A 25854-nucleotide genomic window follows, 5' to 3' on the forward strand; every position below is an offset into this window, starting at 1 on the left:
CCGCTGAGAGGTCTAATAGGACCAGGGCAGAGGAATAACCCTTATCCCTGGCCCTCCAGAGATCATCCACCAGCGCGACCAAAGCTGTCTCCATACTGTATCCGGGCCGAAAGCCGGACTGGAACGGGTCTAGATAGACAGCTTCATCCAGGTGCTGGGGTAGCTGACATGCCACCGCACTCTCTACAACCTTCGCCGTGAAGCGAAGATTGGAGACTGGGCGGTAATTTCCTAAAACAGCTGGGTCCAGGGAAGGCTTCTTGAGGAGGGGTCTCACCACCGCCTCTTTCAAGGCAGCGGGAAAGACCCCCTTCCGCAAAGAAGCATTTGTAATCCCCCGGAGCCAGCCTCGTGTCACCTCCTGTGTGGCCAGTACCAACCAGGAGGGGCACAGATCCAGTAAACATGCGGTGGCATTCAGCCTACCCAGCAACTTGTCCATGTCCTCGGGAGTCACAGGGTCAAAATTATCCCAAACCACCTCAACAAGACGGGTCTCGGAACTCTCGCCTGGATCTACCCAATTTTGATCCAATCCGTCCCGAACTGAACGATTTTATCATATAGATAACCGTTAAACTCCTCGGCACGCCCTTGTAGGGGGTCCTCCCGCCCCTCCTGTTGGAGGAGAGAGCGGGTCACCCGAAACAGAGCGGCCGGGCGGTTATCTGCCGACGCAATGAGGGATGAAACGTAGGAACGTTTCGCATCCCTCAATGCCATTAGGTAGGTCCTGCTATAGGACCTAACTAGTGTCCGGTCAGCCTCAGAACGGCTGGATCTCCAGACACTCTCTAGGCGTCTTCTCCGGGCGTTTCATCTCCCTCAGCTCCTTGGAGAACCAAGGAGCTGGTTGAGACCGACGCCGGGTAAGAGGCCGCAAAGGTACAACACGGTCCAAAGCTCCAGCCTGTTCCCAGGCCGCGATTAGTTCTTCAGTCGTGTCGTGGGCCAGATTCTCGGGAAACGGCCCAAGCTCCGTCAGGAACCTCTCTGGGTCCATCAGGCGCCTGGGATGGAACCAACGCATTGGTTCCGTCTCCCTGCGGTGGTGGGTAGCGGTCAGAAAGTCTAGATGAAGGAGAAAATGATCTGACCATGACAATGGTTCGACAACTAAATCATTTAAAACCAGATCATTCAACCACTGGCCAGAGATAAAAATCAAGTCTAGGGTGCCTCCCCTGACGTGGGTAGGGCCGTCAATTAATTGAATCAGGTCCATGGCCGTCATGGAAGCCATGAATTCCTGAGCCGCTAAGGATGCCACGCCGGTTGATGGCAGATTGAAATCCCCCATGACCAACAATCTAGGGGTTTCAACTGCCAACCCGGCCAGCAACTCCAACAGTTCAGGCAGGGCTTTTGTCACGCAGCAAGGAGCCAGGTACGTGATCAGCAAGCCCACCTGAGTCCTACGACCCCACTTCACGTAGAGGGATTCACACCCAGCTATCTGAGGCACAGTGGTCTCCCTCGGCTCAAGACTTAATAATAACCGCCACCCCGCCACCCCTACCCTGGGCCCTCGGCTGATGGAATGCTCGGAAACCTGGTGGGCACATCTCCACTAGGGGAACCCCCCCTTCGGTGCCCAACCAGGTTTCCGTAATGCCCATAACGTCCGCGGTCCTTTCCTGAATTAGATCTGAAATCAGGGGGGCTTTATTAACCACGGACCTGGCATTACATAACATCAGCCGAAGGCCCAAGTCCCGAGTACTCTGGCCACTCGGGTCACGGGAAAATCCTGGGGGGCCGGAGAACACAATCGCTCGTAAACAGTGAGAGCGAACCCCCGAAACCTGATGTGGCCCCCCCCTTCCATCATATCTGCCTCTCCCACTTACCGTATTAATAGCTCGACCCTGATAAGCTGGAACGACACCCCTCCCTGCTACCTTCGGACCTGTTAAGTTACCGCCGCGAACACATGATGGACTTAGCCCCCTCCCTGACGGGTTTCCCCCTCCACCCATCCACCCCCCCGACCCAAACCCGTCAATTTCCCTCCCTCTCTTAAAATTCCCATTAAAACTCCCCGGTAAAAAACGATTAAAACAGTTCATTAAAAATCCCCTAAGCCTCCTAGATTTAGCATGCCAACTCTCGGGGTTCCAAAACCCGTCCTCAAGATGTGCCCTCGATAGTGTGGAGGGCCAGACCTGCGAGAGAGGAGAATCTCGCAGGGCAAGAAGGTCCGCAGTTGAAAATCTTCGCATAAATAAAAAGTACAGTATGGTTAGCAGTCCATCCAAGCCAGTCAAGATGTCACTACAGCAGGACTAGGCTCCCTGGCTGACGAGATAGACCGTGGACTTCCAGGACTCCATGGGGCCGTTACTCTACCCCCAAACCTAAACGGCCACCACTTGCCCCAGGTCCAGATTAAACCAGCCATTCTCCTCCAAGCCAGTCCATTCGGCCTCGATGTTAAAAGTCGATATGGACCTTGATGTAGACAGTTAATATAGGTCAGGGACTCCATACCCGGCAACTCCGGCTCTTCAGGCCTAACCTTCGTGAGGGCCTCGATCCTTCAGAATAAACCCAACAGACGAAAAGGCCGTTGCGCTGCCAACAGCCGGGACTCCAAGCCGCCAACGCTGCCGCCATCTTGGGCAATCCTGGGCCGAACTGCAGAGGGTCTAAAAGAGGGCCAGCCTCGCCTCCAACTCCTTCTTCGACGGGCCGGACCCTCCAGATGACTCGTCCGACCCTCTGCCTCTGCCTCTCAACGACCGATCTTCTCCTCTCTCCTTTCCTCTTTGGCGTTGATGGAAAAAACCCTCAGGCGTTAATAGAAAAGCCCTCAGCCCCTGGGAGTGGGGGGAGGCCGCCGCCGCCACCGGAACCCAGAAGCCAAGCCGCGACCGCCGCAGCCATCAACCCAGCCAAAGGCCCAACAGGAGGCCCAACAGAAGACTGAAGGAAACGCTGAGGGAAGCACCGAGCACCGAGGGAAAAACGTCTGGCCTTTCCCTCTCTGATGTCGATGAAAAAGCCCTCAGCCCCTGGGGGAGGCCTCCGCCGCCAGACCCGGAAGTCATGCAGTGCCCGCTGCGGCCGCCACCCCAAGCAGGCCGAGGGAAACGCCGAGAGAGCCGCCGAGCCTACCGGATGTCCCGAGGCTCTCAACTCGGCCGGCCTCATCCCAAACGCCGCATCTGATGTTCCCCCGGCAGGGTCTGGGACCAGAAGGGCCAAAAAGCAGACCCTCCCAAGTCCCAGGCCCCCGGAAGGCCGCCAACCGCTCCGCCGAAGATCTTCCCTGCGCCATCTTGGCGCATGCATCCTTAGCGAAGCATGCAAATCAGTGTCTGCATTTTCTGCATCGGATGATGAAAGCATATCTTTCTCCTTCTGTCCTGACCACTTTTTACAGAGGCACAATTGAGAGCATTTTAACAAATTGCATCACTGTTTGGTTTCATGGCAGCAGTGTCTTAAATAGAAAGTCCATACTTTCTATTCCTTCCAAGATGTTAAGAGATAGGAAGGAATTTGTTTTTTTTACACAAGAACTTAAAAAACATCACATTCAATTCAGATGGGAGGTGCCAGTTGGATTGACAGTATTTTATCAAGGAAGGAGATATAGAATTGACACTGTTTTAAAGGCAAAGGATTTTCTTTCTACAGTTTTGAAAGTCGAAATAGAAGTGATAGAAAAACTTCAAGAGATTCAAGAAGGCATGGTGATCCAAGAGCCTTCATTGCTGCCAGATCAGAGGAACCACAAGAGCAAAGGGTGACAAGAGGAGCTCTTAAGCATAAAGAAGAGCAACAGCTTCAAAGTAGAAGTCAGGACCCCAGTATGGAAGCTGTGGGAGGAGCTAGACGGAAGATACCGGAGGAGGATCTTCCGTTGTCTGCTTCAAAGCTTCAGGAGGCCAGTAATGGCAAATAGAATTTTGTCATGGAATGTTAATGGCTTGAATTCAGCTCAGAAAAGAAGGAAAATATTTCACTACTTGAAACAATTTAAAAATGATGTGATTTGTTTGCAAGAGACACATATAAAATTATCAGACCAAAAATATTTAATTAATTCAAAATTGGGTAACCATTTTGTTGCATCAGCTTTGGAAAAGAAGCATGGAATTGTTGTATATATCAGGAAGGATATACCAGCTAAGTTAATTGAGGCAGATATTCAAGGAAGATTTATTGCTATTGAACTGGTGATAGATGCAAAAAAGACTTTGCTGATAGGTATTTATGCACCTAATCAGCAACAAGAAAAGTTTTATAAAATGTTACACGAGAGGTTGATCCTCTGGGATTATAGTTCGTTTATTTTATTAGGAGACTGGAATGGAGTAATTGATACAAGAAGTGATAAGAGAACCTCTTCCAAGAAGATACCTATACATGCAAAACTACCAAAATCCTTTTTTGAAATGATGGAAGACTTTGAGTTTAGAGATATATGGAGGTTACGGAATCTAGATGAGAGAGATTTTACTTTTTTTTCTGATAGGCATCAATCTTTCTCACGTATTGATTTTATTTTAATTTCTAATGACTTGCTTTCTAGGGTGAAGAAAATGAAGATATTTCCGAGGTGTTTAACTGACCATAGCCCAGTATGGATGGAATTATTACAAGGGAAAAAAGGTGGTAGAACATGGAGGTTGAATGAAAATCTGTTTAGATATGAGGATAATGTAAATCATTGTAAGAAACAGTTGAAAGAATTTTTTGATTTTAATATGCACAAAGGGACACCTATAGGAACTGTGTGGGAGGCAAGTAAAGCTTTTATTAGAGGTATATTGATATATTTGGACAATAGGCAGAGGAATAATAAACAAAGGCAGCGTAGGTACTTGGAAGAAGAAATTCAAAGGAAGCAACAGTTATTAATTCAAAACCCACAAGATCACAAACTTAAAGAGGCTATAAAAATATTACAGAGTCAATTTAATATGTTAATGGCAGACCAGGTGGCAACGAATATACAATATGCTAAACATAATACCTTTTGTAATGCAAATAAACCTGGGAGATGGTTGGCATATAACTTAAGGAAAAAACAGAAAGCACGTGTCATACAAAAAATAGAATATAAAGGTAAAGAGATATATCAACAGGATAAAATTAAAAAGGCATTCTCAGAATTTTATAATGCTCTATATGCAAAAGATAAAATATTGAATAGGGACATTTATGATTATTTGAAAGATTATAAGGTTAATACTCTAACATTAGAACAGAGGGAGGAGCTGAATCGGCCGATAGCTACTGGAGAAATAGTGGAGGCAATTAAACAATTAAAAATGGGGAAAACCCCTGGTACAGATGGTCTTACAGCAACTTATTATAAAAAAACACAGGATGAAATATTAGGCCCACTTAAAGAATTATTTAATCAGATACAACTAGGAGTGGGAATACCCCCGTCATGGAAAACATCTTTTATTTCACTGATACCAAAAGAAGAGCAAGATTGCTCTAAACCCGGTAACTACAGGCCGATCTCACTTTTAAATAATGATTATAAGATTTTTGTTAAAATAATAGCAAATAGATTAATGTTAGTTTTACAACAAAGAATTCATACTGATCAATCTGGTTTTATAAAAGGGAGGCAGATGAGGAATAATGTTAGACAGATTATTAATATATTGGAATATTTGGAAAAGAAGAATACTTCAGCAGCACTTATTTTTTTGGATGCAGAGAAAGCCTTTGATCGATTGCATTGGGATTTTTTATTTAAATTAATAGAGAAAATGCAATTTGGAGATTGTTTTGTTAGAATAATTAAAGCGATTTATGGAGAGCAAACAGTTCAGATTATAATAAATGGTAGTTTGACAGAAGTTATTAAGATTGCAAAAGGAACGAGACAGGGATGTCCCTTATCACCACAATTGTTTGTTTTGACTCTGGAACCATTATTAGATAAAATACGAGAATTAATGAAAATAGAGGGAATTAAAATTAGACAATATGAGTACAAAGTTAGAGCTTTTGCAGATGATGTAGTGGTTACTTTAACAAATCCTATAAATTCAAGTAGATTTTTGTTGGAAGCAATTGATAAATATGGAAAGGTATCACGATTTAAAATAAATCAGAATAAAACAAAAGTGATAATCAAAAATATGTCTATACAACAGAAACAAAAACTAGAGGAAATGACAGGATTTGAGGTGGTAAAAAAGGTTAAATACTTAGGGGTTTATATTAGCTCATCGAACAAGAAACTTTATAAGAATAATTATGACTTGCTATGGCAAAAAGTTCAGAATGATATGAGTGTCTGGAAGAAATTGCAGTTATCCCTATTGGGAAGGATTGCGGCTATTAAAATGAATGTGTTACCTAGATTTTTGTTTCTGTTCCAGATGATACCAATAATTAAAAAGGATAAAAATTTGGAAGATTGGCAGATTGGGATTAACAAATTTATATGGCAGGGTAAAAGGCGAGGTTTAAAATGAAAATAATACAGGACTCACGGGAAAGAGGTGGTTTAAGAATGCCTAACTTTAAACTATATTATGAAGCAGTAGCCCTTTCAGTAATAAGTGACTGGTTTAATTTAACAGAGGAAAGAATTTTGAATATAGAAGGTTATGACTTGTTATATGGATGGCATGCGTATTTATTTTATGAAAAAAAAGTGGATAGGGCTTTTAAGAATCATGTGTTGAGAAGTGCTCTTTATGGTCTGGAAAAAATATTCTTATAAATTAGATTACAAGATTCCTATATGGGCGAGCCCTAGACATGCAATAGAGAATATAAATATAGAACAGAAACAGGAAATGATTACTTATAAAGAACTTTTGTATGCTGAAGGAGGTAGATTGCAATTAAAATCATTACAGGTATTAAATGAAGAAGGGAGGAATTATACTTGGTTTCAATATGGGCAAATAAGAAGATCAAAAAATTGGTATAACGCAAAGGGAGGAAAATTTAATAAAGCAAATTAGAAATCAGACCCAGGAGCATATAAAGAGATTGTATAATGTGTTGCTTGAAATAGATTCGGAAAAGGATTTGGTAAAGGACTGTATGATAAAATGGGCACAGAATATTCAGGAACCAATAATGTTGGAAACATGGGAGAAAATCTGGGTTAGAAATGTTAAGTTTACACAAGCACAGAATTTAAGGGAAAATTTTTATAAGATGTTTTATAGATGGCACTTAGATCCCAAAAAATTATCATGTATGTATCCTAATATCCAAGCGAAATGTTGGAGGTGTGATTGTGATGACGCTACATATTTTCATATTTGGTGGACTTGCAAGAAAATTAAGGCCTTTTGGATAAGAATTTGGTGGATTATTCAAAATGTACTGAAGAAGAAGATAAAGTTCCTGCCACAATTTTTCCTTTTGGGAATTATAACGGATTGTACAGGGATTGAGACTAAATTGATTCTGAATTTAATAACAGCAGCAAGACTGTTGATTGGACAATACTGGAAGAAAGAAGAGGTACCTACAATAGAAGAATGGATACTGAAAGTCATTAATTTGGCTGAGATGGCTAAAATCTCAGCTTTTTAAAAAGACAATACGCAGGAAAGATATTTAATTGAATGGAAAAAATGGATTGATTATCTACAAAACAGATATCAGATTAAGAAATATCAGATTGCCTTTGAATAATTAGGAAGTTATTTTATGTAATGGGGAGGGGGGTTGGGAGATGAAAAGCTTTGGATGAGGTTAATTGGATTGGAGGGGAAAATTTTATTCTATGTTTGGTTTATGTAGGCTCTGCGCACGCGCAAGTATGGCGGTTTGTTAGAGGAGTCGGAATCGGCGTTGGAGGTTTTCCCGAGCATGGTGGACTTTGGGTGACTCACCTAGCTGCTCCTGTCCCCCGGTATGCTTTACCATCTTTCTGGCTGCCGCAAGAGAGGTTTTTTATTCCTCTCGGATGTGCAGCGGTCGAGAACGGGCCGAGGGAAGAGCGGCAGATCAGATGATGGCGGCCATCTTCGGGGCACGAGGGAGGCCTGCTGTTTGCTGCAGGCTCCGGCCTTGATTTCGGCCTGAGTCCAGCTGCGGCATCACTTCTGGCCCGTTTGCCCCATCAGCGCTTGGTTGCGCCGGGCGAGGCCGGGCGAGGCCCTGGTGGGCCGCGAGGCGTCTTTCCAGCGGCGTCCTCTGCTTCACGACTCCATCGGCGGTGGGCGTGGTGAGGCCGCGGTGGGAGAAGAGGCCTGAGACGAGGCTGCGGTTTGTTCCCCTCTATTGGCACTTTACATCATGTTTCCATCTGGCCTTTTGGTCATCTGGCCCTTTATTGATTGCCTGCCTCCCCCCCCCATCAGACTTTTAAACATCGTACTTCTGGACATCGAAGGGGTAAAGGATTATTCCTAGCCTACAGTTGTCCGCCCCTGACTTTGATCATTGAAGGGGTGTAGGTTTTCCCGGCCTTCATTCGCCTTCTCCTCCTGGTTTCATCTATCCGAGCTGGCCCCCTGCCACGTTGGGACCTGTGGCTTTTTGGGGTCAGTAGCTGGCTGTGGACAGGCCTTGGCCTTAGCAGCCCGCAGCCCATTCTCGGAGTATTTGGAGAGGGGGCGGTATGACAGGCTCGGTGGAGAAATTGACAACGGACATCGATGGTGGGGACTGTGATGCCATCCATTTTGTATCCTATGGGTTTCTGGACTGGACTATGGATAGACTGATAGTAATTTCCACCTTATTAAGATCTTTTGGTAGGAACTTTATCCATAGGTTTAACCATGGAGGCTGTCGGTCTACCTGTTTTTGGTTTTATCATCTTTACTATCTAGTTCCAGCTTTTATTCGTCCTACTTGTCAACTGGACATCCATTGGAGGTCTTATCATCTGCTAACGTCCTACCACCTGGGACTGTGTCATCTTACCATCCTTCACCGATTCGTACTTTTCTATGCATTACGCTGCACATGAACTTTTGCACCTGCGAGGTGCCCCCGCCTCGCAGGAATGGCCCGCTTCGTTACCCACAGAGGTGGCATGCAAAGAGGAAGAGCCTTTGGGGTTTTTTAGATAGGGCATTTTTAAGGGGTGGGAGGGAAAGGGCAGGTGTTGGGGGAAACCCGTCGGGTGGGGGGTCCAGTTCCTGCGTATGCTCGTGGCGGTAAGTTAATAGGTCCGAGGGTCATGGGGGGAGTTTGTGTTCCACCGGTAGAGGGTGGTCCTATTTCCACGGTAAGGGGGAGGGGCAGATATGGCGGGAGTGGGGGCTCATATCGTTTTATGGGGGCGCGTGCTCGATGCTTGCAGGCGATCACGCGCCCCAAGCCCTCAGACTCCTCCCGTTCCCCAGATGGTCAAGACCCTCAGAGCCCAGGCCTTCGGCTGATGCTGTGCGACGCACGGTCCGTGGCCAATAAGGCCCCCCTAATTTATGACCTTATTCAGGGGGGTGCCGCGGACTTTATGGGCATTACGGACACCTGGTTGGGCGCAGAAGGGGGCGTGCCCCTTGTTCAAATGTGCCCGCCGGGTTTCCGAGCATTCCATCAGCCAAGGGCCCAGGGTAGGGGTGGAGGGGTGGCGGTTGTGATTAGAGAGAGCCTGGAGCCGAGGGAGACCACTGTACCTCAGATTGCCGGGTGTGAATCCCTCTTTGTGAGGTGGGGTCATAGATGTCAGATGGGCTTGTTTGTCACATACCTGGCTCCTTGCGGCGTGGCAGCAGCCCTGCCCGAGCTCCTGGAGGTGTTGGCTGGAGTGGCGGTGGAGACCCCCAGACTTATTGTCATGGGGGACTTTAACTTGCCATCGACCTGCCTGTCATCTTCAGTTGCTCGGGAGTTCACGGCTTCCATGACGGCCTTGGACCTGACTCAAGTAGTTGATGGCCCTACTCACAGCGGGGGTGGCACTCTGGATTTGATTTTCATCTCTGGACAGTGGTTGAAGGATCTGGACTTGAGGGATTTAGTCATTGAGCCTTCCTCATGGTCAGATCACTTCCTCCTTCGCCTAGACTTTCTGACCGCCACTCAACACCGCAGGGAGACGGAACCAATTCGTTGGTTCCGTCCCAGGCGCCTGATGGACCCGGAGAGGTTCCAGACGGAGCTTGGGCCATTTCCTGAGGGTCTGGCTCACGGCACGGCCGAGGAACTTGTCGTGGCTTGGGAATGAGCCGCGGCGGGGGCCTTGGATCGTGTCGTGACTTTGCGGCCTCTGACCCGGCGTAGGTCTCAACCAGCTCCCTGGTATTCAGAGGAGCTGAGGGAGATGAAACGCCGGAGAAGACGCCTAGAGAGTTCTTGGAGGTCCAGTCGTTCGGAGGCTGATCGGACACTAGTTAGGTCCTATACTAGGACTTACCTAGTGGCAATGGGGAAAGCGAGACGTTGCTACGTCTCCTCCCTCATTGCGTCGGCAGATAACCGCCCGGCCGCCCTGTTTCGGGTAACTCACTCCCTCCTTCAACAGGGGGAGCGGGATGACCCGTTGCAGGGACGTGCCGAGGAGTTCAGTGGTTATCTATACGACAAAATCGTTCAGCTTCGGGACAGTCTGGACCAAAATTGGGTAGATCCGGGTGGGATGTCTGAGAGCCGTCTTGTTGAGATTGTTTGGGATGAGTTTGACCCTGTGGCTCCCGAGGACATGGACAGGTTGCTGGGTAGGCTGAATGCCACTACATGTTTACTGGACCCGTGTTCCTCCTGGTTGGTGCTGGCTGCACAGGATGTGACACGAGGCTGGCTCCAGGGGCTTACAAATGCTTCTTTGTTGGAGGGGGTCTTTCCGGCCGCCTTGAAAGAGGCGGTGGTGAGGCCTCTCCTCAAGAAGCCTTCCCTGGACCCAGCTGTGTTAGGTAATTATCGTCCGATCTCCAACCTTCGCTTCGCGGCGAAGGTTGTAGAGAGTGTGGTGGCATGTCAGCTGCCCCGGTACCTGGAGGAAACCGTCTATCTAGACCCGTTCCAGTCCGGCTTCCGGCCTGGTTACAGCACTGAGACGGCTTTGGTCGCGTTGGTGGATGATCTCTGGAGGGACAGGGACAGGGGTTATTCCTCTGCCTTGGTCCTATTAGACCTCTCAGCGGCTTTTGATACCATCGACCATGGTATCCTGCTGCACCGGTTGGAGGGATTGGGAGTGGGAGGCACCGTTTATCGGTGGTTCTCCTCCTATCTCTCCGATCGGTCGCAGACGGTGTTGACGGGGGGGCAGAGGTCGGCCCCGAGACGCCTCACTTGTGGGGTGCCTCAGGGATCGATTCTCTCGCCCCTCTTGTTCAACATCTATATGAAGCTGCTGGGTGAGCTCATCAGTGGTTTCGGTGTGAGGTACCAGCTGTACGCTGACGACACTCAGCTGTACTTTTCCACACCGGACCACCCCAATGAAGCTATCGAGGTGTTGTCCCGGTGTCTGGAGGCCGTACGGGTCTGGATGGGGAGAAACAGGCTCAAGCTCAATCCCTCCAAGACGGAGTGGCTGTGGATGCCGGCATCCCGGTACAGTCAGCTGCAGCCGCGGCTGACTGTTGGGGGCGAGTCATTGGCCCCAATGGAGAGGGTGCGCAATTTGGGCGTTCTCCTGGATGGACGGCTGTCTTTTGAAGACCATTTGACGGCCGTCTCCAGGAGAGCCTTTTACCAGGTTCGCCTGGTTCACCAGTTGCACCCCTTTCTAGTAGTTTCGAAAGATCTGTTTTTCTCGTCATCTACATGTATACATCCGACCTAGACTTTGTTGTTTCTGTGTCATATATGTGGGTATATACATAATCTTGTATTTATGTCGGCTGGCGGCCCCCAGGAGTAGGGCCTTCTCTGTGGGAGCACCGACGCTCTGGAATGAACTCCCCCCGGCTTACGTCAAGTGCCTGAGCTTCGGACCTTTCGTCGTGAGCTAAAAACATATTTATTCATTCAAGCAGGACTGGCATAAATAGTGGGTTTTAAATTGGGGTTTTAGTAATATTTTAAATTTTTAAATCTTTTAAATTACCGGCCATTTAGTAATAGTTTATTTTAATTTCTTTTAATTGTATATATTCTGTATTTTATTCCGGCTGTACACCGTCCTGAGTCCTTCGGGAGAAGGGCGGTATAAAAATTTAATAAAATAAAATAAAATAAATAAATAAAATAAATATTTATTTATTTAGTCATGTTTATCTAGTATATATTGGAGGTGGTGACCCTTTGAAAGCTGTATGCACCGAAAATTTCATTTTAATGTATGCTGATTAGTGTACGTTTCAAAGTAACAATAAATTTATTGTTCTGTTCTGTTCTGTTTTGTTTTGGTCCTTTCCTTTCCTTTCCTTTCCTTTCCTTTCCTTTCCTTTCCTTTCCTTTCCTTTCCTTTCCTTTCCTTTCCTTTCCTTTCCCTTTCCCTTTCCCTATCCCTATCCCTATTGTATGCTGGTCATACCAGCTAACTCAATATGGGGATAGTTCGGTGCCCCACAAACTCCTTGCCACCCCAAGCTGCCAGAAGCCAAGCATGTGTGTGCATACACCCCCACATCGCATTCCAAGTTTAGGGACTTTTATGCACAGAGGAAGGAGAGGAAGGAGAAGTCCTTCTCCCCAAGCCCGGGGCAACTTGCCAGCTCAGATGTAGATAAAAGTCTCCAAGCTTGGAATGGTGTGTGTATATGTACACAGCACACCAAAGGAGACATTGTTCTCCAATCCCAGAGCATTGGCGTTTCCCTGTCTGGTGCCCCCTCCCAGCAAAGCAGAAGGCATAGGGCGATGCAGCTGCACCTGGAAATGTGGAGGAAAGTTTCCTTCATATCCAACAGTTTCCTTCATATCCAACTTCTGCCTTGACAGATCTCTATAGAGCAGTGGTTCTCAACCTTTATAGTGCTGCGACCCCTTTAATACAATTCCCCACGATGTGGCGACCCCAACCGTAAAATTATTTTTTTTAGGCAGCGATCTCAGCGTGCCTCAGCAGCCGCAGAAGGGGGGAAAAAACGGCAAACTGTTTCTTTGAATTTATCACGCCTGAAGCCGTATTGGCTAGTGATCTGAACTGCTTGTGGACGGAGGCATTAAAGTGGAGACTCCTCCCCTATTAAGTTTATCGTGCCTGAAGCCAGATTAGGCTAGCGATTGGGAGTGATTGCAGCTGGCTTGAGAGGGAGACATCAGAGCAAAGATTTCTCTCTTTTTTAATTCATCGCACCTGAAGCCGAATTTGCGATTCTTCGACTCGCAAGTATACTTCCCATATTTCTGATGGTCTTAGGCGACCCCTGGCAAATTGTCATTCGACCCCCAATGGGGTCGCGACCCACAGGTTGAGAACCGCTGCTATAGAGAAAAGGAGGGGATGGCGGGGGAGCTGTGTGGGGGAGGTTTACCAGGCAAAGCAGAAAGCAAAGGGAGACGCTGCTGTGCTTGGAGCTGTGGAGTTAAATTTGACAGACCTCTGGAGAGCAAGAAGAGGAGGCGGGGAAGCAGTGTTCCCTAATCCTGCACAAGGGAGGCTGGCCCTTCCCGAAAGGAAATCCCCATTTCCAAGTGTGCGAAGTAATGAATTCTTTTTTTTTTTTTGGCCAAGTGTGATTGGACACACAAGGAATTTGTCTTAGGTGTATATGCTCTCAGGGTACATAAGGAGAATAAAATACATTCATCAACAATAAAAAGATGCAATGCTTAGTGATAGTCAAGGTTACTAATAAGCTATCAAATTGTACTAGATGCTGGCTTGTTGGGGCAGCCTCCCTCAAGCAGCTCCCCCACCACTCCCTCCTTCTCCCCAGAGATCTTTGTAATTCAACCAAGAAAAAGAAAGAAAGAAATGACATCATTAATATATTATAAATGAGTGTGTGAAGACTGCACAATGCAGTGACGATTATATATAAAGCAGATCAATGTATGAACTCTATTATATATTCTGCTTCCATGCCCTGCAAAATATACTTCTCTTTTTGGCATGGACCTGCTCTTACTATTTTTAAGCAATAAATTATGAAGTAATCTGTTAATATCTAATGAAATACTATCTAAAGAATGCGGACAAAAATGGGGAAAAAGTCTACTGAATAACAAACTATCCCAGAATTAAGTCAAGAGTTTCTGAAGTCTTCAAACAACTGTAAATGGAATAATTCATTAGATGTGGGAATCTATTTAGTTCTTTAAAAATATTTATTTATTCTTAACAAACTAATGGATTTAGAAACACAAAATGGAACATTATATGGAACATTAAATATATGGAACATTATGTTAACCACAAGTATTTCCTTGAAATATCAATATAGAGTTACTCTAGTACCATCAGAAAGGCTTACATTAAAGGAAACTACCAGATTAAAACTTGGAACATTGATCTAATATGTATTTCATTAAATTTTTCAGCTCAGATTGATTTGCTCTTTTCAAATTTGCTTCAAAGTGGAATTATTTAGTTATTTACCGTATTTTTCGGACTATACGACACACCAGACTATAAGAAGCACCTTAATTTTTGGGGAGGAAAACAAAAAAAAAAGAATTCTGCTTCTGCCTACCAGCATCAGGATCAGTGGTGTCCTCACTTCCACTCAGATTTTGATAACGAGTAGCACAGATATTTTTATCTGTTTAAAACAAACCCTATCACTGTACATGCATTTAACTGGAGTGGGTGGGGTGGGGTGGGGGATGATTTTTATGGGGGCAGAAGAGAGACTTGGCGTCAAAGGCTCCACTCCCGAGACACCCCCCCCCCCCGTCTTCCTACCTATAGCAGTAGGCGTTGAAAGCCTGGCTTTCTCACAGCAAGGCCCCATAGAGAAGCAGCACTTCAGTCCTCCTGGATATTGCCATCCCGTAAACATGGTGCTGGGCTGAGACTACCCAGCTATGCCTACCCAGTCACAGTACATTAGCAAGTCTTAATATCAGTAAACAGAAGATGCATTGTCTTTTCAGAGTACATCTGGTGGGAGGGGTGTACAACTGGTGGGAGGATCCATTTTAGAGTACATCTGGTGGGAGGGGTGAGGAGTGAGAGACTGAAAAAATTGTTACATTCTCACCTCTTCCTGTTTAGGCTTTGGTATCTTTTATTCATGAATTCATGGCAAATACCAGAGATGGTGAACCTTTTAGACATTGAGTGCCCAAACTGCGTGTGGGCGCATGCCCAAATTGAAAGATGTGCGCGCGCACATGGACATGTGTGCATGCGCAGCAGAGACCCAAAGACAAGCTGGCTGGCAGGAGGTGGGGCATCCCAACACCTGCAATACGGCAAGAGCTTCTGTTTTATTATTTGCAGGGAAACAGCTCATGAAAGAAACACATGGAGATCTGACCTGGTGCGACGGCACGCATGTGCCACTAGAGGTGTCTGTGTGACACCTCTGGCATGCATACCATAGATTTGCCATCATGGGCATATACCGTATATGCTTAAAGGAATCTAATACAAAAGTATTGCCTGTTACATCTGCATCCTTTAAGTTAACTGTAAAGCATCTTTAAAGCATTATAATAGGGAATGTGACTGAGGGTTTTTTCACTTTTTGAAGACTTATCTTGAATCAGGTTGATTCCTCCGGGCTTCTACCTGACTTTACTCCCTATACTTTGTGCATAAATTAGAGATTTTGTGATTACGTTTTTTTTAATTAGCAATTCGCAAAGAGAATTGAAAGCAATTAGTGAATATTAATTTCCTGGAAAGGAATATATGATGGTTAATGCAATACCAGAATATCTTGTTTTAAACATGATCCACTGATAGAATTAGCAAAACTCATTTTCTATCTTCAATACACAGAATTTATATTGCCCTTCCTAGATTTTACTGATCTATTGTTAACTAGATACGAAGTAAAGGAACATAGGGAATGTAGGCTGTTTTCTGTCAAGCTAATCATCCCCTTCCCTCCCTCCTCAAATGGTATTTGATGTTTCATTTGCCTTATGAAAACTAGATGTGGTATCTTTCTTATTCAATTTATATAGCCACCCATACATACATAACTCTAAACAGCTTACAAATAAAATAGTAAATAAATAGTAAAATAGTAAAATACAAAATATAAAAAACTAAAACACATAGCTATCAGGCATCCTTCAAATATCTATCAACACAACGGAAAAAAATAACCTTTGTCACATATCCAGGACCCCAGGCTGGGTCCTAAAATTAAATTTGTAAGGCCTTATGAAAGGCTAGCAAGAACCTGGTCAATCTAATCTGAGATAGACAATGGTTCAAAGAACTCCCCTTCTGAATCCCACCAGTCAACCCTTCTTAGCTGACATTATCCATAGCATTATCCTCCTGCCTGTGTATGAAAGTTAAAGATAATTGGGGAGCATGGTCCCATAACTAACCTAGTCACAAGCCATCAAGATCTTTAAAGTTAACAATCACCACCATGAATTACATCTGGAAATACAGTGAAAGCCACTGCAGTTTGCAGGGCAGTGATGTTACATGCCCTGAATTATTTGTTGCTATTAACTGCATTGCTACATTGTGCACCAGTTAAAGCTTCTGAATATTCTTCAAGAGCAGCCTCATATAGAGCAGACTGCAACAGTCTGGAGATTATGAGGTCATGAGCAAGGCATCCTGGTCCAGGAATAAGACCAACTGACGTACACTTCAAAGTTGTACAAAAGCCCTCTTAGCCACAGCTGCCATTTGCCCCTTCTTTAGAGACACAAGTGCAGGACGATCCTCAGATTACATACCATGCCTGTCTGGAATGATGACATCCCATCCAGAAGTCTGAGCATTTGACTATTTGCGATCTATACTTAGATGGCTGTATGGTTACCATAGCTTTCAGAAATATAGTATCCATCCCTGCAATAATTTGAAGTTATCTAAAGTAGAAGACAATAGAATACACAGGTATTGGCTAAACAAAGAATGACCTATATAAACTCATCTTTTCCAACTATGCTACATTATTTATATTACTGCTCTCTTAAAAACTTAATAAAATAAAAATCTTAACCAGATATTATTTCAACTCTTTACCTTTTGATTGCATCCCATACTTTAACTCCATCATCCCGATAGTAGTAGTATGGAATATCCTCATTGCTTTCCATATGTCTTGACTGGATTTCTTCAGGAAAGCAGAGAGAGCTGTAGGTAAGATGTTTCATTGCTCGCTGGACCATTTGCACATGCCCACCTCCTCCAGTGGCATTTGCCTTTAGCAACCAAAACATATAATAAAGGTCATTAAGAAAAACAGAGTTGAGAAAGACCCCACATTCTTAAGATTAGGAGGTCACACAGAAGGATGCAATGATGCAGCTTGGCCACATGCAACCGTGATAGAGCTAAAAGACCTCTGTATGTATGCTGCTCTAACTTCCACACAGGCTTGTTTTCATATTAAAGGTTTAGCCACTCAGCTTTCCCACATTTTCCAAAGAAACCTTACACACTATTTACACTACAGAATAAAACAAGGAAAGAAGTATTTGTATTTAATGGGTGGATTTTTTCCTCTTCTGTAGGAAATAAGGGCAATTATAGCTACTCCCCAGTTCTATTAATATATATAAATAGGAAGCCAAAATTAGTGTCAGTATGTTATGTTGAAGTTCGGGGGGATTAATAGCCCCCCTGAGGCTTTTTCAAATTTCATAATGGAATATTTAAAACAGTCAGAAAATGGGGATTGAGTGAGGGAGATCAGTTAATATAAGTTAGTGATCTATGCAGGAGCAGATGCAATGGTTTTGCCTGAGCATCTTAAAGCTAGAAGCATTGATGATCTATATCATTACAAAGTGACAAAGCCAGTTGTTATAGAATGAAACAAAGAATAGCCCATCCTACTTTTATTGTATGAAGAAGCTTCAACTGTTGTCAAACTCCTTAAAGAAGCTCAGTGATGAAAGCAAGATTCCCAGAGATTAGGAGAGGTAAATTTCTTAAAATGAAAAAGGGTTACAAAATCTTGAAAACTGGATGTGCCTTCATTTATTAATCAGTATGTTAAGCAGGGATGAAATGCTACCAGTTCTCAAGTTCGGGCAAACTGGTAGTGATAAAAACTACTGGTTTGGGTGAACCGGTAGTTTAAAAAAAAGCTACTGGTTCAGGCAAACTGGTAGTTAGCTACTGGTTCGGTTGAACCAACAGTTTAAAAAGCTAGTTAAAAAAAGGTACCGGTTCCTCCGAACCAGTATTTCCAACGATCAGATGTGCAGCGGGGTTTAGCTTTGCTAGAAAGCAGGAAATCCTGTTTTCTAGCAAAGCTAAATCACGCACCACAGCTGATCCCACCCTCACTTTTACTTACCTTCCCAAGCTTCCTTTTGGCTCGTACTGCACATATGCGCGCACGCAGAACATGCAATTGGTGGCACAGTGTGCATGCGCACACAACATCCATTTGGTGTGCAGTGCGCATGTGTGGCCAGCGAACCAGTAGCAAACTGGTTTGGATTTCACCTCTGATGTTAAGGTTTATTTTCCGTTACCTTTGATCTTTTTAAGTCTTGGTTTAATGGAGAAGATGTTAATTGCTTATTTGATACCATAAAAATGTCTGTCTGTTCTTGTTCTGCAATATTTTGAAAATGTTTTCCTTCCCTGGATCTGAAAATTTTTATTATAGCTGCCCTACAGTTAAAGGGAAAAGTGAAATATGCCTAAAATATAATTGCCCTTGCAATGTAGAGGGAAAAGGAAATGGCCTTGAGGGACAAAAAGAAAACCTGCTACCAAAGCAACAATGGAATAAAAGGGGCCTGTATGCAATGTTGAGTAATCATTTCAGACAAGCCCCTCCTTAGTTCACATAAGGTTCACAATCTTAGTTCATAAGGTTGTAGGGGAGACATATTCAGACTTTCAAGATTTTGTTGCTATTGCATTATAATAAAAATAGTATTGAGCTACATAGAATTGCTTTTCCAGTCTGATCTATTTTGAAGAGCTGACATGCTGCTTCAACTGGAATGTTGGCAGGTGACTGACTGATTTTTGCTGTCCAGAGTTCAGTGAAAGTATGGCGAGTTCAAGACATTATAGGGGATTTCTAGTGAGGAAAATGATGAACTAGAAATCTCTGAAAGTGTGTAGATGATACTGTGATGATAACCAGCAGCATGTTCTGTCGAATAGAACCTCTCTGAATAAGAGAGGGTGAAAGATTACCCACATGCTCTAGATGGCTGCTCCTTGTAAGGAGACAGCAGGATACTGAACACGTCGTGGGTCTGAATCCCAGGAGCTGAGGGAAGCCATTAAGCTCTCAACCAGGGTAGTCTTTAAGGAAATGGGGTTTGTCTATCTTACTTTCTAATCACTTTTGAATTTATATTTATTTTAGAGTTAAAAGAGATCCTCCAAACAACAAGTTTGAAAAACTATTTGGTAAGTAAGACTTCATCCCAAAATAGAAGAAAAACTAACAGTTTAAATAATTTAAAGAATGTAAAACAAATGGAAAAAGCTAAATTAGAATTTAATTTAAGAAAGTTTTAAACATATTGTGACCAGATGAAAATACTTCTGAAAAGTTGAGAAAACAAAATAATATTTCCATGGGAACACAAATTGTTTAATCTATTATGAATGAAACAATTGACAGAAAGTTGAAAACAAAACAACAAATAAACTTAAGACTATGAGAATATAGAAATGGGACATTAGAAGGGACTAATTTTCCATGCAGGAAGAAGAAAGGTGAAATTTACAATATGACAAATGTATTTGAAGAATTGGGAGATAAACCAATAATTAAATTGACAGTAAATTAGTGCACTTCTAAATGTATTTTTGGAAGATTTTAAAGAAAAAGTGAAAGATGTGGCAGACATTAATATGGAAGAATTCATGGATAGATAGACAGAATGAAGTGGACATACTCTAGCTGATGTTGAAAGCCAAGGAGTTACAAGCACAAATGGTATTCACTTGTATTTCCAATGGAAAATCAACATCCAATGAGGGAACAGAAAACTTTTAGTAGTAAATTACTGGCTTAAGGGATGGTGCTTTTAAGACAACTTCAGATTCCAAGACCACAGTCTATATTACTTATACGAAAGGCTTCTGACAAGGGATACTCTGTACCTCATAAGGATAGAACTAAAATCAGTGGGTTAAAACTACAAGGAAGTAGGTTCAAATTGCATGTCAGGAACAATCAACAAGTAGAATGGATTATCCCTGAAAGGATGACTTTTAATTTGCTGGAGGTCTTCAAACTTCTAGGCAGTTAACTGTCAAACTTGTTCTAGTGGATTCTGCTCTAATTAGGTCAGACTAGACAATCTTTAAATTATTTTCAATTTAGAGAGGGAAGGAGGTTTCAGTCTCTTTATAATGCTCTCATCTCAGCTTTATAATCTCATCTCTCTGGACTTAACAAATATATTCAGGTAAAATGAGTGGGTGGGAAGAACTACATGGAAAATTTGTCCTTATAGCTTGGATTAGAATTAAGATTTCCTGTTATCCTTCAGAACTATGGAAGTGGCATCATCTTGTGAATGGGTGCATGTGTGTGTGTGATGTATGCATGTGCATGCACGTTTTTATGTCAGTCTTGATTCCTGAAAACTGCCTGGAGGGGTTCATTTTTCATGGCAAAGTTATTTGGAGGAGATTTGCCATTGCCTGCTTCTTTAGGGAAGAGAGAAAATGATTGGTCCATGGTCATTCAGCTGTCTTTGTGCCTAAGACAGGACTAGAACTCATGGCTTTTCTGGTTTATAGCCTTTAACCTCTAAACAAACTGGCTAATCTTACCTTGTCAAAAAGTCCATATTCACAGATAAGTTGCTCTCGAGCTTTGGTGTTTATAGCTATTGTAAACCGTACATGAGGTATCAAGAGCTAAAAATGAGAAGAGAAAAAATAGATTACTGGATGAAAAACTTTTCATAACTTTCTAAATATTACCATAAAAGTTAGAAATGTCTATATACTGAGCAAGGCTGAGCCTATAAAATAGCACTTTTCTCAAGCATTTCTCCCAGAAAGCATCTAAAAGAAGCGTAATACTTGATAGTTCCCACTCCCAACCATCTATCTTCCAAAGAGGCATTTCATTTAGTGTCCTTCTCATTAATCTCTGGTGTGTTTGAGACAAAGAACTCACAATTCCTACTGCTTTTCTGCTGAGTAAAAAAGGTAAAAATAAAAAAAAATTGAAAATAATGACTATATCAGCTACCAGCCACCTACTTCAGAACCTGTTAGGAATGATTCAAAAAAAATTTGTATCACATTTGCTTCTGTACAATTTTCTAATTAACAATTTTCTAATTAAAAGAAACTGGAATGTGTGGGTTGAAACACAGGCGAGAAGCCAAACTTCCAGCAGCAATGAATAAACCAACATCCAGTTTCTGGCTACAGCCCCTTTTAAAGGAAAACTGTCAGCCTTTAACCAATAGCTTTAAAATATGTCCCGCACTTGCGTGGCAGAAGGAAAAGCCTCTGCTCATGCCTGCGTGGACATAACACCCCTTTCCCCTTTCTCGAGGAAACTTTGTACATTACAAACATAATTATCCAGATACATTGGTCTACGGCAGCTATGCATTGACTGGCGGCTCTCCTGTATTTCTGTCAGACCCTCTCATGTCGACCGCATTCTCAATGATTCTTCAACTACATCAGATGGCTTACATATACTCTCTGGGGCCCCCTCCTGAGCATCCTTAGTCGGGGATGGAGAAAAGCGAGATGGATTCCATGGCAATGGACGCTCAATAACAGGTGTTTCATTCTGCACTGGCCTCAGCCCTTCAAATACCCTTTCACTGCACTGTCGTCCTTCTCGCTCTTCTGGATTCCCACCCCGATTTACTTCTTCCAGCTCCCTAACGGCTGTCCTCCTCGCTCGGCTCCAAAGCTGATTGATATGTTGGCGCCACAGAAACCCATCCTCAAGCTCCACCTGGTACAAACGGGAACTCGTAACTTCTGTAATCTGTGCCAGCACCCATATGGGTTGACCAGTATAATTCCGGGTGTATACTAGATCACCCTGCTCAAAGGTCCTGACAGTACTTTCCCAGTTCGTGAGGGTTTCTGTCAAATAATCAGGGTGTATTCTGTCTAAATTTGTTCTCAGCCGGCGACCCATAAGTAATTCGGCTGGGCTCTTTCCGGTGGCTACACAGGGAGTGACGTGTTGGTTGAACAAATACTTATCAAGTTTCTCCTGATAGTCCCCTGGACATGAGCCAATGCCTTTTTGTCATTCGCACCATTTGCTCCGCCTGCCCATTACTCGTGGGGTGAAATGGCGTGACAAGGGCGTGACATATTCCTTGGTTTACTAGTAATACCTTGAATGTCGTTGCCATAAATTGCGACCCATTGTCCAATACCAACACGTCTGGCAACCAATGTGTTGCAAACATTTTGTTTAATACTCTCACAATAGCGTCTGTCATGGTTGACCTCATTATGGCCACCTCCAGCCATTTGGAATATGCATAAACAACAATTAGGAAAGACAACCCCTTTATCACCCCTGTAATATCAAGATGTATCCTAGACCAGGGGCCTTTCAGTGTTTCTCAGTCCCGTGGTGGTGCTGCAGGAGGTGCTGGTCTCAATTCCTGGCATGCTTGACACAACACCACCTACTCCACAATATCTCTATATTTGGCCATCACAGATAACAACGGGCCAACGCCTTCATCTAGGTGGCCTTCATGTAGGTGGCCTTCATGTAGTCTCTAATAATGATTTTCTTAGCCTTAAGGGTATCACTACCCAATTCCCAATTCCCCCACAATTCCCCCACAATAGGCAACCCTTCTGCACCGAAAATTCGTATTGCCTTGCCCAGAATGGCTTAAACTGTACACTCCCTGTCTCTTTAGGCCATCCCCTCCATATGCAGTTTAACACTTGCATGATCGTTCAGTGTTTTCTAGACTGGGTTGCCACTTCCGTGGCTGTAACAAGAACAGACAGCATAATCTCAATCAGCAGTATTGATGCTGCTGGAGCTGGATCCTCCACTAGACTAGGTAGCGGACACTGGCTTAGGCCATCAGTATGGCCTAGTTCTATACTGGGTTGATGTATAAGTCAATAACTATATGCTGCTAAAAACACTATCCAATGTGTCATTCTTGGGAACAGGACCTGTGGTGTTTGCTAGTACCCCATGATTAGTCCAACAGTGGTTTATGATCTGTCACTAAATCAAATCTCCTTCCATAAACATATTCATGAAATCTCTTAATTCCAGCCACCGCAGCCAACACCTCTTTATCAAGTTGGCTGTAGTTCCTCTCAGCAGATGATAGTGTCCTGGAAAAGAACACTATTGGAGCCTCACAATTGTCTGGAACTCCCCTGACTCCAAACGGGGATGCATCACACATCAGGACTAACAACAGACATTCATTAAACTGAACTATGACGCTATATGAAGAAATTAATTTTTTCACCCCCACAAATGCAGCTGCTTCTCAGCGCCCCCGTACCCACAGCACCTTTGTCCCCAGCAGTCAATTTAGTGGTTCAACGACAAATGCCTTTTGTTGCAAAAACACACTTTAGAAATTGAGAAGTCCCAAAAAGGCCTGGAGTTCCATCTTATTCTTTGATGTTGGTGCAGCCTGTATTGCTTGTACTTTCTCCTTGGTGGGTTCCAATCCGGACACATTGACCAGGTATCCCAGGAACTCAACTTGATTTACTGCTACTTTACACTTTTCCTCCTTTACCTTCAGACCAGCTTCTTGAAATCTTTGAGGCACTAGTTGTAGTCGTTCAAATAATTCAGTTTTACTGGTAGTGTTGTGGTCCGTCAGCAGCCTATGGAGCTGGAAACGGAGTCGGACAGCAATGAGGCTGAGGTGAGGCCAGGGCCATCGGGAATTGAGGTGGGGACTCCAGAGACTGATAGTAGTGAGGCAGAGGAACAGGAGGGGCCTGTTCCTAATGCACGCATCAGAAGAGCTGCCAAAAGGCAAGAGCAGCTCAAGCAGAGAGGACAATTCGGAAGTAGGGCCAAGAGATTATTGGCCCCTCCCATAAGGCTTAAAACAGACCAGCACTGGTTTTTTAGGTTGCCAGAAAACAACATTGTAGCTGCATCCTCTGCTTCGTGTATGTCTTTGTTTTTGTGGCTTCTGGACATTTGCCAGGAAGGGCCTTTGGCAGTTTGCCTAATTGGACTAAAGTTTGTGAGATAACTGAAGAATTTGTGTTTGGGAGGCATTTGTTTTACTTTGAGCTGAATGACACTGGGAATGAAGTAATTCGCAGCTGTTTGAATAAAGTTTATTTTTCCCATGGACTAAGTTTATTACTACCTACTTGGGCCTGGGACACAACAGGTAGCAGAGATGAGCACATCGTCAAAATAGGGCACAACCCCAGGGATGCCATATAACAAACATTCCATCATGCTTTGAAACAATCCTGGGGCCACGCTCACCCCAAACCAGGGGTGAAATGCTCCTGGTTTGAACCGGATCGCCTGGCAGGCGGATAGTGGCAGGTGGTTCAGAGAACCGGTAGCAAAAATCCCTGCCTCCCGCCCATGCCCAGCTGAGCTGCGCGGTCATCAGAATTTTTTTTAACTTTTAAAAGCATGTTTTCGTCTGAAGAAAAAATGCTTTTAAAACTAAAAAAAAGCCTTTGATGATCGTGCAGCTCAGCTGGGTGCTAGCCAAAAAACGGGGTGGTGTGGGGGAGAGTCCGTTTTTCCTCCCAGCAGGCTTCCCTGATGTTTCCCTGAAGCCTGCTGGGAGGAAAAACAGACCCCCACATTTTTTGGTTTGCCTAGCAAGCCTGTTGGGAGGAAAAATAGACTCCCGTCCCCATTTTTTGGTTTGCCTAGCAAGCCTGCTGGGAGGAAAAACAGACTCCTCCCCCCGTTTTTTGGTTTCCTAGCAAGCTTGCTGGGAGGAAAAACGGGGTGTGTCGGGGGGGGTTGTTTTTGAGAGAGAGACAGAGAAAGAAAGGAGGCAGAGAAGGAAGGAAGGAAGGAAGGAAGGAAGGAAGGAAGGAAGGAGTACAAACCTGGCACTAGACGCAGCTTCAGAGGATAATCCAGGGCTGGAAGAGATCTGGAGGTCATCTAGTCCAACCCTGCTCCAGTAGGACATTGTTAATGAGTTTCTGTCTTTTGATCCCCCAGTCACATAGCCACACTCACCCAGTCACATGACCCCCAAGCCACGCCCACAGAACCAGTAGCAAAAATATTTAGATTTCACCCCTGCCTCAAACTATAGGCAGCGGCAACAGAACGCCTCCCGATGTGTTATGGTAGTTTGGGCTTTGGCAGTGGCGTCATCTACAGGGAGCTGCTGATACGTTTGGGCAAGATCTAACTTTGTGAAGATCTTACCACCACCACCCCAGTGAATGTAACAAGTGCTGCACCAATGGTAATGGATGTTATGTTGAAGAGCCCTATTCAACGTACATTTATAATCCACACAAATTGGGACTGAGCTGTCTGGTTTCACTGGCATCACAATAGGGGTCTCCCACTTGGCATAGTCCACCGGTTCCAGTATGCCTTGCTGAATCAATTTATCTAGTTGTTCATCAACATTGGGCTTTAGTGCAAATGGCATCCTTATTGGTGCCACCTTGGGGTCCAAACTGAAGGATATTGGGGTACCCCTATATTCTCCCAACTTTCTGCCAGACACGTTGGCGAACTCTTTACTCAACTCTCCGATGGTTTCTCCCTGGATTTTATGAACCCCGGTAATCTCTAACCCCAAAGCTGCAAACTAATCCAGTTCCAGGAGGTTAGGAGTGCATCTTCGACAACAACCAATTTAAGTGGCCCAGAGAAGTCTTTATATTCTACATGGAACGTTCCACTACCCTTGATGGGGATGTTATTTCCTTGATAATCTCTCAAACGAATATGACTACACATAAACTTCTGCTCGGCTCCATGTGGC

At 44.2% G+C, this 25854-nt stretch overlaps 1 protein-coding gene across 3 annotated transcripts in view; it reads right to left on the reverse strand.

Annotated features, from left to right (window-relative positions):
- Window positions 1-25854, reverse strand: part of ALOX5 (arachidonate 5-lipoxygenase) — a 266743-nt gene that overhangs the window by 97465 nt on the left and 143424 nt on the right. For all 3 annotated transcript variants that reach the window (XM_058176554.1, XM_058176555.1, XM_058176553.1), the window contains exons 9-10: window positions 20702-20788; window positions 16961-17139 (exon numbers count right to left, since the gene is read on the reverse strand). In XM_058176554.1, coding sequence (XP_058032537.1) covers window positions 16961-17139; window positions 20702-20788 — 266 coding nt within the window. The remainder of the gene's footprint in view (window positions 1-16960; window positions 17140-20701; window positions 20789-25854) is intronic.

This window comes from Ahaetulla prasina, chromosome 3, assembly GCF_028640845.1.
Source record: "Ahaetulla prasina isolate Xishuangbanna chromosome 3, ASM2864084v1, whole genome shotgun sequence".
Classification (NCBI taxonomy): Eukaryota; Metazoa; Chordata; class Lepidosauria; order Squamata; family Colubridae; genus Ahaetulla; species Ahaetulla prasina.